At 40.2% G+C, this 16,990-nt stretch overlaps 1 protein-coding gene across 3 annotated transcripts in view; it reads left to right on the forward strand.

Annotated features, from left to right (window-relative positions):
• Positions 1 to 16,753, forward strand: part of NKAIN3 (sodium/potassium transporting ATPase interacting 3) — a 609,650-nt gene extending 592,897 nt beyond the window's left edge. The window contains exons 6-8 of one of the 3 annotated variants that reach the window (XM_073892811.1): positions 7,805 to 7,874; positions 12,758 to 12,912; positions 16,614 to 16,712. In XM_073892811.1, coding sequence (XP_073748912.1) covers positions 7,805 to 7,874; positions 12,758 to 12,912; positions 16,614 to 16,627 — 239 coding nt within the window. In that variant the 3' untranslated portion in view covers positions 16,628 to 16,712. Of the gene's footprint in view, positions 1 to 7,804; positions 7,875 to 12,757; positions 12,913 to 16,613 lie in introns of all 3 variants that reach the window. The other 2 variants (XM_073892812.1, XM_073892813.1) reach the window with 2 other exon arrangements.
• The last annotated feature ends 237 nt before the right edge of the window (positions 16,754 to 16,990 follow it).

A 16,990-nucleotide genomic window follows, 5' to 3' on the forward strand; every position in this document is an offset into this window, starting at 1 on the left:
TTTAGATTTATTCCTATAAATAAAAATTTAATTTTTTTCCTGTGACCAGATTTTAAGTGTTAAAGTTTGTTTTTGGATGGGGTCATACTTACAGTTATTGCCTACCAACATGATTGAGCAAACATAAAAGTATTCATCAATATGTGTAATACGTTTCCATTTGCTCAGTCATGTTGATAGCCAATAATTGCAATTATAACCTATCCAAAGAAAAACTTAAACGAAAAACGAAACATTTAGTGGAAGATGCCTCTTAATGAAATGGAGTGTTTTGTTTTTTCAACTGGTCCATGTATTCATGGATGAATATTAGTTATTGCTAGGATGACATAGTCTACCTCACATACTTTCAATATGTGGTGCTAGTGTTGGTTGTATTTATAGAAACCTTGTACACAGAAAAAATATGAGACTGGAAGGACTCTGGTTACAGCAAAGTCATTCAATTATTTTAATTCTTTGCTTCCGCAGATAGTTTTGAGGACCTACCTTTTACCAGGCACCGTTTTAGATATTGAGGATATAGTGATGAACAAACTCAGACAAGATCAGACAAAAATTCTTATCCCATAAAGCTTAAATTGTGGTAAGGGAGTCAGACAACACATAAGACTTTTTTAAGTAAAATATATAATATAGCCTGGCAAATAGTGATAAGCACAAAAGAGAAAATAAAGCAGGGGAGAAGGAAAGACAAGTGGGAAGGAGTGAAATTATAGGTAGAAAGGCCCGAAGATATATGTGAAAAAGTAAACAGGGATCTAGTATCAAAGCATATTTTTAAAGTACTAAAATGTATTGCAAAATTTATTTTGAAAGCAAAAAAAATGGAGCCATCTATCTTGTCATTTGTAGCTATTATTTTATCATCATGTGAAATTAAAACAGCTCTTTTGTTTAGTGACCTGGAGGATGATGCATACCCTCCAGATTCCAGGTGGCTGAGATAAATACCTTTCATTGTAAAGTGGAAAGAAGACAATGGTGGAGGAGGATGAGGGAACCAAGAACCAGAACAGCCTCGGGTACTTTCTCAGGACACATACATTTGGGGATTAAGGCTCTTAGAATGAGCACCTGAAACTGCACACCATTTGCAAAGTCTGTACATCTGGGTTTGCATTTCCCAGCTGAACGCTCCTGGTCTTTTCATGCTTCCCCTCCCCCTCCGGAGGACAAGGGGAGGCTGGATGTCCTGGACAGACCTGGGGTTGCTTCCAGACTCTCCAGAATCTCCCAGTGACAGCTCCCAGTGTTTTCCAGACCAAACTGCCAGCAATGACAATGACAGTGATATCGGTTCTCCGCGTCAGTACCTGAGACTGAGGGGGACAAGACAGAAATGAGAAGAGCCCATTTCGCATGGCTGTTACCAGGCAGGAAGAGTTAAAAATGTTGAAACACTCTGATCTAGACAGCACAACCTCTAGGACTGAGGACTCTGCTCTCCCGGCCTGGAGCTGACTTATCCTTGAGCATCTCAATGGGCCCAGGTGCTTCCCTTTTTGAGTTACATGCACTTTCTGAAAGGTGAGAGACACTTTAAACTTCCTGCACCATGAAGAGAACAAGGAATAGCCATCAAGCTCGCATTTGGGTGTCATGTGTCTGCTTGAAGGGCTATTCAGGTTCATAAAGCCATTTGGAGCAAGCAGGAGCAGAGCCCCGGCCACCCCTCTAGAGGGACATCCACAGTGTTTCAGGGCAGTGTCCACTCACTGTGCCCAGCACACACCCATCATGGCGCGGTGCACAGCCCGAACCATGAGCTGCAATCTGGCACAGCACAGCATGCCCTCTGAAAGCTCAGGTTCTGCAGACAGGAAATGACAGCAGATCAGTGATGCTGCAAAGTAGCTCGTTCCCTAGCAGCATAGGCAGAGTTTAGTTGCCAGCTACCTCTGAAATCACTGGTCTTTCCTCAAAGCCCTCATTATCTGCGGGGTGCTGCAAAATCCTATCTGCATGAACTCCGTTGGTGTCAAGCCTCTACCCTGGCTTTTCTCTTATGAATTCATATCACTAATCCTTAAGACATTATTCCCAGCAACTTGTGCAATCAATGTTTATTAGAACAGTCTCATACCTAAATAGCAGGAACAATGGTAGACCAGGAAGCAAGTTGAGAATAAATACAGTAATTGGTTCTCATCTTCCTGGGTCTTTTCATTGCTCTGAAGCTAAAGGCACTGTTCCAGGGCCTCGGTGTTTCTTAATTCAGTGACAAGTAGTTCGTGCTTAGCTGGATCAGAAACAAAACACCTATATTCAGATAATTATTGGGTGAATATAGTTAAACCTGGGGCAAAGATGATAGCTTGCGCTCTCACTGGAAATGGCATTGCTTTAGGTCTGTATTTATACAAATGTGCTTGCTGCTTTACGTGTATAAAGTCAATCGGGTTTGCAATGTCTGAGTGAGGAACCAAGTCAGTAGCACTGAGTTACCAGTTGGAAACTTCATTTATGACGAAAAGTTTCCTGTAGTCAAATCGAAAAGTTGCAATTGGTTGTGTATCTTTTACAAGTGGAAAACAACGCCGATCTGTACAGTGAGATGTTGCTTTAAATCTAGAGTAGATTTGTAATTCCTTCAGGTCAGGGAAAATCCCCATCAGGCATATGGAATGGCTAAAGTAACCGCAAAGATATTTGGTTACAAGTAACATGATTTCTCCCAAGAAGTCGTTTAGTTGTGCTGTTGGAGGTTGGCACAGGAAATACATTTGAAAGGACTGCAAACAGCGGGGTTTCCTGGCTGCAAGCTTTCCCTGTGGGATCTTTTATAGTAACACCTCAGTTCCCGAGAATGGGTGAAGAGAGCAAGGCTCTGCCTAACTGGCTTTTCCAGACAGCTGATGCCAACTCTTCGTTGTGCTGATTTTTGTTCTCCATTTCAAGACTTTAATACAGGGGCGCCTGTATTAAAGGGTGGTTCAGTCATTAAGCATCTGCCTTCAGCTCAGGTCATGATTCCAGGGTCCTGGGATCGAGCCCTGCATCGGGCTCCCTGCTCCACGGGAAGCCTGCTTCTCCCTTTCCCACTCCCCTTGCTTGTGTTCCCTCTCTCGCTGCGTCTCTCTCTGTCAAGTAAAATCTTAAAAAAAAAAAAAAAAAAGACTTTAATACAGAGTATACAGAGTATACAGAATTCAACTTCATTGTCCTTCAGGTCACCCAGCAAACTGTTCCCCCCCACACCCCCCCTCTTGCCTTCCTGTGCTTCCTTCTGTCTGTTGCACCCCTTCCGTGGCCCGTCACCCTTCTGCCAAAGATCCCCGGATGGCGTACTCGCTGTAACAACTACAATTACGGATTTCGTGGACGTTTCCTTTATAATCCTCTTGTTCCAATACCTCTGAAAACCTGTCTACGCCTTTATTGTTCCTTCTCCTGTTTGTTGAAATTCAGTTTTTTTCTACTGGAAAAATTCCTTAATTCAGCATCTTCTTACATCTTTCTCATGAAAATGAATTTTAGAATGCACAGTTACTTTACTTTCTTAATCATATAATATGACTCCCTTATGGAAAACTTAAAAGCCGAAGGTCTTTCCTACTGAGGTGTTTTCAAGTTTTTTTATTAAGTCATCTTTAAACAAAATTCTTCATGTTTTAAAAGCACTTGGCATCATTAGAAAAAAAAGAGAGCTTTCAGAATCTGTACACGCACCCTCCATTTATGCTCCAATTTACTCCTTACTTGAACTATTTTTCCACTCTGGCAAATGGCAAATATTGGCATATATATAAAAAACTAATTCTTATATAGGAACATCATTATCTCATGGACTTGTAGGTTTCTGTTGTCAGAAAGCCACATTGCATTCCATCCATAAAGGATTCTTGATGTTTTCAGTTTCTTAAGTACATACTTGTTTTTTTTTAATTACCTACTTTTCAATGATTCCTCCTTAATAGTTACGTCTTTTGGAGGTCTTGTCCAGTTCTGGAAGCTTGATAATTTAAGTTTTACTAATATATAATATTTAATATTAGAGATTTGAAAAATTTACCTCACACTAGAATTCTGATATGCAGAGAAAGTGTAGCTCATTTATTGTGCCATCCACTGGGATGACCATGTGTCTTCGTTGGGTTGAAAAGGTCTCTGTTTACACAGGTTGTCCTGGCATCCTGTCTAGTTTAGGCTTTGTCCTAGATTTTTTGGTTTTCAAATGAAATATTATCATTAATAATTGTTCTAGTTTGGGTAAACTTATAGTACACCACGCTTCTGCCATAGTCTCCTCAAGATGTGTGAGAAGCAAGTGCAATGAGTAGAATTCTCCTTTTAACACATGGTTAAATGTGTAAGAAAACCACCCCCCCAGTCTTCTCCCCACATCTTTAAGGATACAGTGCAACTAGGACCTTTCTTTCGAGGACAGTGTGTAGATCAATCAGTGATTAAAAAGGTAGGTGCTTGGACAGGAGTAGCAGAGATAGCTAGCTCCTTTCAGTGCCAAGTGGAGGTGCACCAGCCCACAGGAGCTAGGTGGGGTTAGTAGAGGGCACCCAGAAGTGTAATGAGTTCCCAACGAAGCTGCAGTGTTTTACCAACAAAAATAGAAACTCTCGTTTTCAAAATGTATATGTATATATAAATGTATATATAATACATATAACATATATAGTATATTATAACATATATTACATATATTATAAATATTTACATACACAGAGTAGGATAAATAAACTAGAATATTTTTTTCACAGTTCGGATTTTATGAATAATGCTGTTATAAACATCTATGTACAAATTTTGTGAGGACATATGTCTCCATTTCTCTTGGATCTGTTCCTAGGAGTGGAACTACCGGGTCATATGGTAACTCTTTTGAACCATTTTAGGAACTGACTAACTGTTTTCCAAAGTGGCTGCACCATTTTACATTCCCTCCAGTCATGTATGAGGGTGCTAATTTCTCTACATCCTCACCAACATTTGTTATTATCTGATATGTTTATTCTAGCTATCTTAGTGGGTATAACGTAGTATCTCAGTGTGGTTTTGATTTGCATTTACCTGAAAACATTTTGGTAATGAGCTTGATGTTGAAAACAGAAAGAAGTTCAGGATGGCAGAATACATTTTCTGTCTTTGCTTCTCTTCATCCAACACAGTTAAGAACATTTCAGCCTTTAAAGAAATACTTTGTAAATCAATCTAATTTTCCTACAATATTTGTGAGCGTTTTTATAAATGAGTCTTCTACATTTTAGTTGCATTGCATTCAAGGTCAGTTGAAAATTTTAAATTGAATCATTCAACAAATGAAGCACCCCTAAAATCATCCTTTGAAGCTTTTAGTAAATGGCAATAATTGAGAGCTTATGAAAAGGAGAACATTGAAATTTATGCTCACCAAAGGAAGAGAACCAGGCAAATTAAATAATGAGAACTCAAATGTTATGCAAGATTTAATTTTTCAATTTTATAATTTCCTCTTGAAATATCTCGACTTGAGAAAAGACTCTTTAGACAGAGCTCCTGTTTTTAATTGGATGAATTTATATTCTGCACCAAAATGAAAAGAAGCTGATTTGTGAGAAGGCCTAAAAATGTTACAGCATTTATATTTGATTTTAAAAAATCATAAATAGATACAATGTATATTTTGTTACCTTATAAAAATTTTGGCAAAGATACACTAAATGAAGGTAAAATAACAGTAACTGGGAAAGTATTTGGGCTAAATAACATTACACATATCCATCCACTCTTTAGCAAACTTGCTTAGAGATTACCAGTGCCTTATATAGAGTATATTTCCACAGTTAAAAATATTATGATTTACAGAATTGATTAAGGTATCAACAATTTCAATTTTACTAACCATAAACAAATTTTTGAATAAGATTATAAATAAATCTATGAAAATAATAAAACCATGTTGAAAAAAATATATATATATATATATTCTGGTGATAGAGACAGACATGGCTAAGGAGCAGATTCACAGTGGTCCATGAATTTATACCAAAAATAATGATTCTGTTAATGTTACATTTTAATGTTCAAGTGATCCCTATAAAAAAGTTTTCTTTGTGTTTTGATGTAAAGCATACAGATATCAGGGGCGCCTGGGTGGCTCAGTCAGTTAAGCATCCGACTCTTGGTTTCTACTCAGGTCATGATCTCAGGGTCCTGGGATCAAGCCCTGCATTGGGCTCTGTGCTCAGCAGGGAGTCTGCTTGAGATTCTTTCCTTCTTCTTCTGCCCCGCTCCCCCTGTCCTGCTCACTCTCTCTCTCAAAAATAAATAAATAAATCTTTGAAAAAATTGTAAAGCATACAGATACAGGCTATCTTTATTTTTATAAAAAATTTTATTTTTAATATGATTTTTCAGTTGAATTATTTTATTCACAAATGTATATATTTATAATTTTGTTTATTTTTAACACCCACTTTAACTTTGAAAAGTGCCTTGTAATCACATACTCATTCAACTTTTAATCAGTGTTATTTTCCTTCTAATTTCCCACCTGTTGGTCAGCAAGGTGAAGGAGTAGATGTTTGATTAGGTATCTAATCTGATAAAAATTTTGCCCAATCTGACCATTTAAATGGTCCCTAGGCACTGTTTATTCTCTCCGGGAAAATCTTTTCAGTGTCTCAGATTGACTCCTCTTTCACTGTTTCTTTCCCTAACATAGTGTCCGGGTAACTTATGTGACCTGGTAGGAAAAGGATGGGCTTCAGGTTCCTCTAATCTCCAAGGGGATTGCTTGGAAATGGCCACCTGGTTGTTGTGTACCCCACGGGACTCCAAAGCTCATGTCTACACAGTGATCTGGTGAAGCTTTGATTGACCCAGCCTTACCTCACCTTCTTCAATCGAGGTAAAAGGACACAGCAGGTCAGGGATTGGCAGAGTGGCTAGATCTAGAATAGGTCAAGTCTTCAATAGAACTTCTATGCTAAGTCATCCCTCTCTAAACCACAGGTCACTGACATGCCTGTCTTGAGCTGAGGATATGATATAATATTCGAGTATTAGGTATCTAAACATACACTCCCTCACCGAGAGTTCAGTGTCCCGCTATACCTATGTACCTGTTAATGTTATAGTGCTATAATATAACCAAAGTTTGAGGTAAAGTAATTAATACTTTTAATGGATTTCGAAAAAAAAGAACAAGAGACGTGAACTAAGATTAGCTTTGAACATTATGATTGGAAAAGAAAGACGGAAGCTGTGATCGAAACAGAAAGAAATTAGAATGAATGTCACCAGCATAGTGATTCTAACCAGATTGTGAGACCAGTACCATGCGACCAGAGAAGAGATGAAAACTTCTTTGCAAAAATACAGATGCCTATTTATCAAGGATGGCTTGAAGACAAAAGGCATGGACATAGATAATGTGACTTCTCAAAGGTCTTTCTAATGATGCAATAAATATTCTTAAGGAAAAAAATTGGATTCTGGCAACAAGACGAGAAGGTATACCTTCTGATATATAGGGGGAAAGGGCATATCCATATGCCTAAGGACAAACACATTATTTAAAATCTAACGTTATTTAATGTTACTTCATTTTTCACTAAAGTCAATAACAGCTTTGATTTTGTAGTCTGTAAGATCCCAACTTCTTTATTTGTTTCTTAAAAGCTCCCTGTTTTTTGATCATTGACAATATTTTTAGCAAACTTTTATATAAGTACACATTTTCCATTTGTGGTAGACAGATTTTTTTTTTGTTGATATTCTTTTTATGTGTTCTATTTTAAACATCTAGTATTATGTGTGTTTTTATTTACACATTTATTCACATCGGGCTATGTTATATTTTCAGTTGATTTCATAGGCGGACTTGATGCACACTCCTACTACCAGGATCATGTTGAGTTAAAGCCTGTTAACCTGTAAGTAAAGGTGTGATGAGATGGAAAATATTAATCCTTCTAACTTGGTCAAAACTAACCAAACCTGAGATAATTTGGACCTGCTACTACTAATCATTGGTTTAATTTTCCACTCATATTTAAACCACACCTTTTACATGTAACCCAACATCATCATTAATATTCATTCCAAAAATAATTTGAAATAGGTAACATGGTTTATGTTTCTAAAATGGAATTTTTATTGAATTTTTCTTATCAGAAGTTGATTGCCAAATTGGAAAAAAAAAAAGGATAATGTAGTCTGTAGAAGAGAAACTAGATATGTGACTTGGGAGCTATATTACAGAGGGAAAAGGGGAGAAAGAATAGGTTAGAACCCAGGCTCTATGTGTGTGGTCTCAGGGCCCTTCCTTAATGCCCCTGAGACTTGGTTCTCCCACCTGTAATATGGTTTCACAGGCAGAGGAGGGAGGATGCATTCAATGGGATAACCTTTGACTGTGCCTAGTTCTCAAATATTTGACTAACTGTTCCTAGAGGACATGCAAGCAAGTCAACAACTACAACACAAAAACACCTTAACCTGAACAGATTTCAGTTGAGTATAAGGAAGGAATCGTGGTCATCTGATTGATAAAATACTAGAAAGCAAGAAAATAGATACAGAGACTCCATTCCTAGAAAACTCTAAGTAACAAATAAACAACTGTAGAAAATAATAGCTATCAAGTGCTATGCACTTGACATGGATTGTCTCTCTTAACCCTCATGGAAATACCATAATGTACTAATTAATAGTCCCACTTCATAAAAAAGGAAACAGAGGTACATAGAGATTAGACAAATTTCCCAAAATCCCATCAGTAGTAAGGGGTGGAGCTGGGATCTATTCTGATTGATAAGCTATCACCATGCCTGATGGTGTGGACGTGTTCAGATGACCTTCCTATTCTTTCAGCCCAATGTTCTACAATTCCGTGATGATAAAGGACATTATGTAGAACAGCCACTGGTTTAAGAAACACACATGAAAGCCTTCATCTGCTGCCTCTTCGCCAAAGTGGTTCCTGCCCGCATCTGCAGCCCCCTCACCCCCAGCCTTAAGAAACCTGCACTGGGCTCCTCCAACCTCTCCAGGTTGGATTAATTTTATTCTGGCAGAATGATCTAAAGGAAACATAGCTCACAAGCTATACAAATCAGCGCTGTGCCTGTCACATGACAGATGTTTAAATAAATGTTGATTTCTTAAAGCAAATCCAATTTAGAAAATCATTCACCTTATATAACACTCTGGGACTAAGCAGTCACCACCTCATTACTCATGCTACTGAGTGCTCATAAATGATGTGCTCCAAAAGTTGATATTTGTGGATCTGGGGAACTTGGCAGAGATTGTGACAATAATAAAGATGATGAGTGCATTGGAAGTGAGAAAAGAATGGAAACAATGCCTAGTAGCGTCTAGGAGAGTCTAACATACATTCATTATGTAATAAAGAAGGTGATGAATGATTTCTTTCATCTCCACTGTGAAAAAAATAACTCAGCAGAGGAAATTGCAATATGAAAAATGTTGGTCAGATGTAAGAAAGATCTTTCTATTAAGGAAGGTTATTAAAATTGCAATTGATTAAAGTTGATAATGGAATCTCCTTTTTTGAATGGCATGTGTACCCATGTACCTCACAGCATTCTCTGGCATGGCCCAGAGGCAAGTGACTGCCATCTGTGTTCCCTAATGTCTCTCCCATCCCTGTGAATCAAGAGTACGTGAAACGTACCTGTGAGATTACCTGAAAGGCTTTGATCAACTCTACTGCTTCCTCAAAGAGTTTTCTCAACTCCCCTGTTCACACCTTTGTAGCTGAATGTAGCATAAACTACAGGCCACAGAAAGCAATAGAACAAGTTCCTGCTTTGACAGATTATGCATATTACTGTCCGATGAATATGGAAAGCCTTTCAACCATGAAGGGAGCAGGAATCTGAAAGATCGAACTACACCTGAATTAAAATCATTGTGCATGAAACAATTGAAGAGGTCAGTATGTGTGCTCCCCACTGGTATGCAAATATTACAGTTTATTCACTTGGCATAAGTCAGCCTGCTTGATTTCTTTTAATAAAGCCATTAGATTGGATTCTGTTGTGCCCAGCTCAGTGATGCCATTATCACCACCCAGCAACAGATCGGCAAAAAAAACCCAATCTTCTGTATAACTTGTCAGACAGGGAAAGGAATGCTGGTTTTTTAACTTTCATTAAGTCCCTTTAGGCTCCACGGAGTACAGAACCAGGTTTTATGAGGAAGCCACTTTATTAAGGGAATCAGGAGAATCCTGATACACGTATGTGGAAGGGTAGCTTTTGAATCTTAAGGGGTAGTTACAAGCAGCCATTCCATTGACAAGGACACACTGCCGATTTGTACAGGAAGCCCTCATTCTCGTGTTTGATTGTGTCATTGCTCCTAATCATAAACCATACCTTTCATGTGCCCACAGTCAAGTTGTGTGTGAATGTGTGTGTTGGGGGTGATGTGATAGGAAAAAGCATTTTACATATGGAGTTGGTCTTCCATGTTTTGTCTCTTTTTAAATTAATGATACCAAGCTATCAAGAAGGCCTGATTAAGGAGATTAGTTTAGTTTTAGTTACACCTCTTTCTCTGTTACTTATAATGTGTGTCCTAGACCCTGTGCTGGGTGCCAGAGAGAGAAAGATGAGTAATACTTGAGCTTTGACCGCCAGCAGCCAATGATCTAGGTGAGGAGAACTACACAGAAATAAGTAGATGCAAAACAGTGTCCCCAAGGCAATTTTTTGCAGAGGGGAGAATGGTTACTTCTCACTTGTAGGGGCAGGGCATAGACTAAGGGATGATGCCTAAGCTGACTTAGGAAAGATGATAAGGAGTTAATCGAAAGCAGAAGAGAATGGGTGTCCCCTGCATGGAGGTGAATTTGCTTGGCCATTCTACAGAGGGTGAAGTTGAAATGCATGACTATCCAATCTAGTGTTTGCCATAGTTGTCACATAACCTGAGCAAGCCTATGAGGAAGCAGATGTTTAAGTAGAGCAGGAATCTTGGTAGCTCTTGGTGGAGTTGCCCCCAGATCCTCAGCAGCCATGGTTCCACCATCTAAACAATGTGACTCTTCAGACCTAAAGCTGTATGCCAGCCACAAAAAAAGAATGAGATCCTGCTATTTGCAACAACACAGATGGACCTAGAGGGCATCATGCTAAGTGAAATAAGTCAGACGGAGAAAGACAAATACCATATGATCTCATTTGTATGTGGAATTTAAGGAACAAACACATGAACAAAGAAAAAAGAGATTTAAAAAAAAAGAGAAAGAGATACAAATGCAGAGAACAGACTGATGGTTACCAGCGGGGAGGTGGGTGGAAGGATGTGTGAAACAGATGAAGGGAGTACACTTATGATGAGCACCGAGAAATGTATGGAATCGTTGAATCACTATCTTGTACACCTGAAACTAATATAACACTGGATGTTAATTATACTTGAATTAAAAAAAAAAAAAGCTATAGAGGTGAACAAGATTCCCACTATCCCTACCTACTATACAGCGAAACCACAGCCAAGGGACCAGGCTTGGCAGAATCAGTGAGGAAAAAAGATCCTGTCGAGTTTGACTCTAGTCTGGCATGGGGAAGAGACATGAGGGGTGTAGAATAAGTGGGAGGCCTTGGGTATCCCCCACACCACCCCCACACACACTGTGAGGGTGCAGGGCAGGGTCTGTCAGCTTTGCACTGGTGAAATACCATTAAAAATAAATAAATAAAGGGGTGCCTGGGTGGCTCAGTCGGTTAAGTGTCTGCTTTCCATTCAGGTCATGACCCTGGGGTTCTGGGATCAAGCCCTGAGTCGGGCTTCCTGCTCAGTGGGAAGTCGGCTTGTTCCTCTCCTTCTGCCCCTCCCCCACCACCACTCATGCTCTCTCATGCCCAAATAAATAAGTAAAATCTAAAAAAAAATAAAAATTTAAAGATGCTATAGAGATGCTTTCAGTGGTTATTGTCTGGGTCTGGCTTTGGGATATGTGACACACAAGTCAGGGGTAGCCCGTGTTGGGGTCTATCATCTTGGCACAGCCATCAGTAAGGGAGCTATAACTCTCAAATAAGTATAGCCTGGGTCTCCCAGGACCTCTTTCATCACTCCCACCAAACGCTGATACCACCTTTCATGAGGAGAAAGAGCAAGTGTGGCTCTTGTCATTGGAGCAGAGAGCCACACGTGGTCAGTGGTGGCTTTGAACAGGACACCTACCGAGCGGCTGGTCATGGAGGCTGCAGTAACACCAAGGGGAGAGGGCTAATAAAAGCAGATTTGCTTCTCAGGAAGAAAAATCGTTTGGCAAAAAAACCTATGCAGCTATGAAAGAGACACAGAATTTCAGGGAACATCCTAGTGAGCAACTAAATTAAAGTTTGTCAAAATCAAAATGGTTAGCACCCGGGCAGTGGGAAAATTACGCTCTATGTGGCAGTAATTCTTCAGATAGAAATAATTAGACCAAGGTACTTTGTCAAAAAAAGACTGCGGTGGAATTTCAGAACTGTGTTCTACAATAGAACTAGAGAGATTTGATGACCTTAGAAATTCCCATGAGGAAGATGCCCCACGACTGCCGTTTAGAAAGACTTGAAAAAGCTTCATCCCCCACGTTCAGCCAATTTTTTTCTAAGATTTCCAAATGAGAACTTGTCATTTGGAGAACAACTATCTTGACTTGTCTGATTGCCTTGGCTGGAGGCTAATTTTTCTTCAGAAAAATTGTCACCTGCTAGGCGGCCGCTGCTGATTGAGTGTCGGCTCTTGCAACGCAGTACGAGAAGACAGACGAGGCTAATTCCCATTTCAGGCAGGCTCTACAGTCAGCGCCCACCTGTACCTTCACTGCCTCTCATGTCCAAGCCCAGAGGAAATTGGCCTCTGATGACTGCCTGCTGGACAGAGTGGAGGTGGTCGCATCCACCTGCTCTTCCCTGAGAAAAGCTGCTTTGGATCCATATCCCTGTAAGTTGGTGCCAGACCATTTTGCATTTACAGCACCTAGATTAAGAACCAGCCAGAACAAAACAGAGCTGTGTGGGGGGGTGGGTGTGTGGGAGGTGGGCAGGTCAGAATGATGTGCTTTCAAACCTTGATTTAAAAACTAGTAACCACCAAGGAAACATGGGTGGCTCAGTTGGGATTAAGCCTCCAACTCTTGATTTCATCTCAGGTCATGATCTCAGGGTCCTGAAATCTAGCCCCAAGTGGAGCCCCATGGAGCCTTCTTAAGATTCCCTCTCTCTCCCTCTGCTCTTCCCCCACCGCCCAACCCCTCCCTGCATGCGAGCAAGCTCTCTCTTTCTAAAACAAACAAACAAACAAGCCACTAACCACCAGCAATGTATTAGTAAACTGAAGCTGGAGGAACCTGGAGGCTACAACATGCATTTACTCCATCACTCCTCTCTTTCTCGACCAAGCACTTAAAGACTAATAAAATGATAACTCTCTGTCTTTCTCCTGTTTTCACTTGTCCTTGATTGTCTTTCACACTTTTATATTTCTCTATCCATGCTGTCTGTCCCCTGTGGCACACAGTGCAAAGTGTCCGTAATCTGCTCAAACTGAGGGCTGTTCACCCTTCCCATCACTGAGTGTGGAGTTCTGTTGCCTAAGGGCTTCCACCAGTCCCTGGAAATGGTGGGCTCTTACAACAGGCATTAACTTTCCCAGGCACAGCCTCAAGAATGCAGATTGCAACAACTTGTAATGCACTCAGCCTTACAGAGGAGAGCCGGGCTTCCCTGCATGCCTGCCTTACTTAGCACAAAGGGGCAGTGCTTTGGGCTTCTTGCTCTTCCTCTCTTCTGAGCACTTACCTTCTGTCACTGACATTAATAACTTTGTGATCCATCACGGGAAATGACTAATTCCTTTTAGGAACTATGTAAGAACATACCCTAATGTGTGGCCATCTGACCATGGAGCAGTGAAATGGCTGTGTTTATATGGTTCAGACCCGTCACTGGGCTAGTCAGTTCATGCACCACTATTCTTGCTGAGAAGAAATGATGCCACCAATAAGGTGGGCAGCAACACACAAAGAGGGTCTGCCATGACCATGACCGATGGTCAGTCATCTGCCCTGTGCCTCACTAGGATCACTGAGACCTTCTCATTTAACACGTGACCTCACTCACTGCCCCCAGAACCTATGGAACCTGGTTCTCACATTGCCTTTTCCAAAAAGAGAAAACTCGCATCTGAATGGTACCCTCCAGGGAAACTGTCAATTCCTGTCTTTCTGAGAACTCTCAGGAATCTTCTTAGTACTAGTCATAGATATTAACAGCAAGAAAATAGATTTACCCAGTGAAAGGGAGACATGGAGCACCCTCCTCCCCCAAATTAATCAACATGAGAGAAATAACTTCATTTTGCCTGTTTCCAAAAGAGAATATCCTCTGACTTTAAAATTATATGCAATGAACAGAAACCAAATTTTATGTTAAAAACATATTTTGTTTATTTTATATTCACATCAAGAAATACTTATAATCCCACATTATGACAGGTTCTGGGAAGAAACAAGACATGGGAAAGAGAATAGAATACACAGATATCTTACACACACACACACACACACACACACACAGAAATAATAACAGGGAGACTTAGAAAAGCAATAGAAAAGATACAATGACAGGCCTTTCAGAAGACACACTTTGAAATAACATCACTATGCTATTACTTGATTTTACTCTGCCTTAAGAGTAGATACCTTCAGGTAACTACTAACATATCTATGAACATCTGAAGAAACAAATAAAGATATGATCTTAAGGTTCGCAAAACTCAAACTGTTCTACCCAGACTCATTGGTCAATCATAGCACCATTAAAAGAGGGACAAGTAGACATTATGCGTCTCCAGATGAGACACAATGAAAAGCACAACACCACATATGAAGTATCTTGCCACAAGGTCAAGCTTGATCTTGGACTGAAAGTGTAGACAATATAAGAATAACAGAATTAGTTCAATCTCACCACAGAAGATAAACGTGGTGGGTATACCTAGAAGTTTCCCCAAACTCCCATCAGTACTAGCACTAACAAACAAAAGTACCTTTCCCTACTGCCTTATCCTCATTCTAGCAGAGATTCACCCGTTGGGTGGATGAATAAACTTTAAGACCTTGAATCTCCCTCCTGAGACACTGTATAAAACGATAAAAATGCCACCATTATATTCTCATCTCTTTATCTTTCAGTTTCAATCCCTGTTAAATTGCAATGGGGTAGGGGTGCCTGAGTGGCTCAGTTGTTAAGCGTCTGCCTTCGACTCAGGTCATGGTCTCAGGGTCCTGGGATCGAGCCCCAAATCGGGCCATAGAAAGAGTCATTGAACTGAGTTAATGGAAGAGAATTGCTAGATAGGGCTATAAAATAAATGGGAAACACAGCCTCTACTGGCAGGATCCTTATAACTTAGTTGTAGGGAGGAAACTTACACACCTGAGTGAAACAATCGGAGCCAAATTAAGTGTGAAGTTGAATGCCATTAGCTCCACAGGGGGTATAGCAGACAGTGGAAGAGTTGCTATCAGTGGGGTAAGAAAGCAGTATAGCTGACATGGGAGTACAAATCTTCGCAAGGGAGAAGAAATGTCAACTGAACCCTGAAGATGAATGAGATTTGGATCAGCTAAGACTTTTTTCATGAGAGCAAAAGTATTCAACAAATATTTATTAAGTGCCAACTATGTGGCAGACGGTGTATTGGGGCTGATATTGTGGGAAGATGCATAAGCCCAAACTACCACTTTCCAAAGGCTCACTGCCTAGTATAGACTCAGAATCAGGAGACAAGAGTAACTAGAGATGGAAGAGTGTATTCCAGAGAAACAGAACCAATAGGGTACGTGGGTGTACTCGTGCGTGCATGTGTGCGCAGAGAGAGAGATTTGAAGAAATTGGCTCATGGGATAATGGGGCCAAGCAAATCCAGCAAGTGCAGGCAGAGTTTGCAGACCAGAGAGCCAGGGAACAGTAGATGTTACAGTCTTGAGTGCAAAGGCAGTCCAGAGGCAGAATTCCTTCTTCTTAAAGGCCTTTTCAGGGACTGAATAAGACCTCCCCACAACAGGGAGGATAATCTGCTTTACTTAAAGTCTATTGATTTAATTGTGTGTCTCATCTTAAAAAAAAATACCCTCACAGCCACACTTAGGTTGGTGTTTGACCAAATATCTGGGTGCCATGGCCTACCCAAGTTGACACATAAAATCAGCCATCACAGGATGGGATGTATGCAGGGATGTAGATCAGCGGTATGAAAGCCAGATGAGGTTAATTCTTGAGCTGTCAACCAACAGGATGCTGCAGGCTAGGGATGTACCTAGCAGTTTGGAGACATACTACTACCCTGTCTTCTTTACCCCAAGACAACCGAAGACCCGACCTTAACATCAGTCCCCCATTGCTATGGGGTTGGCACTTCTCTCCCAGGAAGGCAATACTATATTACAGTTTTTATACCTGATTGCACACCCTAATCTGAAGATCGGGGTTTCCGGCTTTCTTATTGCTTTGGTCATACACACAGACTGCATGAGGAATACCCAGAAACTATTTTGCATTTTGAAAAGCCTGGGTGAATAGAAAGGAAGTTCAGTTTTCAGTTTTGAAGTTCTTTAAAGCAATTCATATTTTCCGTTTTAGGTCGAAATAAGTAATGACGCTGACTCTGAAACACGGCTGCTGAACTTGACTTAGGAAGCCAAGCACCACTGAGAGCACCTCTCCGCATTGACACGTCTCACCTCCTCCCAGAGGATGGACTACGCCTCCCTACTTCCCCACGAGTCACTGAGTTCTTTTGTCACAGTCTATGTAATATTAGCATTGTGCGCTAGATGAGTTGTAGGTGAATGGGTGGGTATTTTTTAAGTCATTTTCTTCTTATATGAATACTTGTAAGTTATTTAAAAAACTGTTTTTTCATCTTTTTAACAATATTTGATGTGGGGCATGCAAAAAGAAAAAATTTCATGAAAACCTTCTACAGTCTATTCTAAAAGAAATACTGGTTTTTGTAT

This window comes from Callorhinus ursinus, unplaced genomic scaffold (genome assembly GCF_003265705.2).
Source record: "Callorhinus ursinus isolate GAN/ISIS: 27379988/994484 unplaced genomic scaffold, GSC_fseal_2.0 scaffold5, whole genome shotgun sequence".
Lineage (NCBI taxonomy): Eukaryota > Metazoa > Chordata > Mammalia > Carnivora > Otariidae > Callorhinus > Callorhinus ursinus.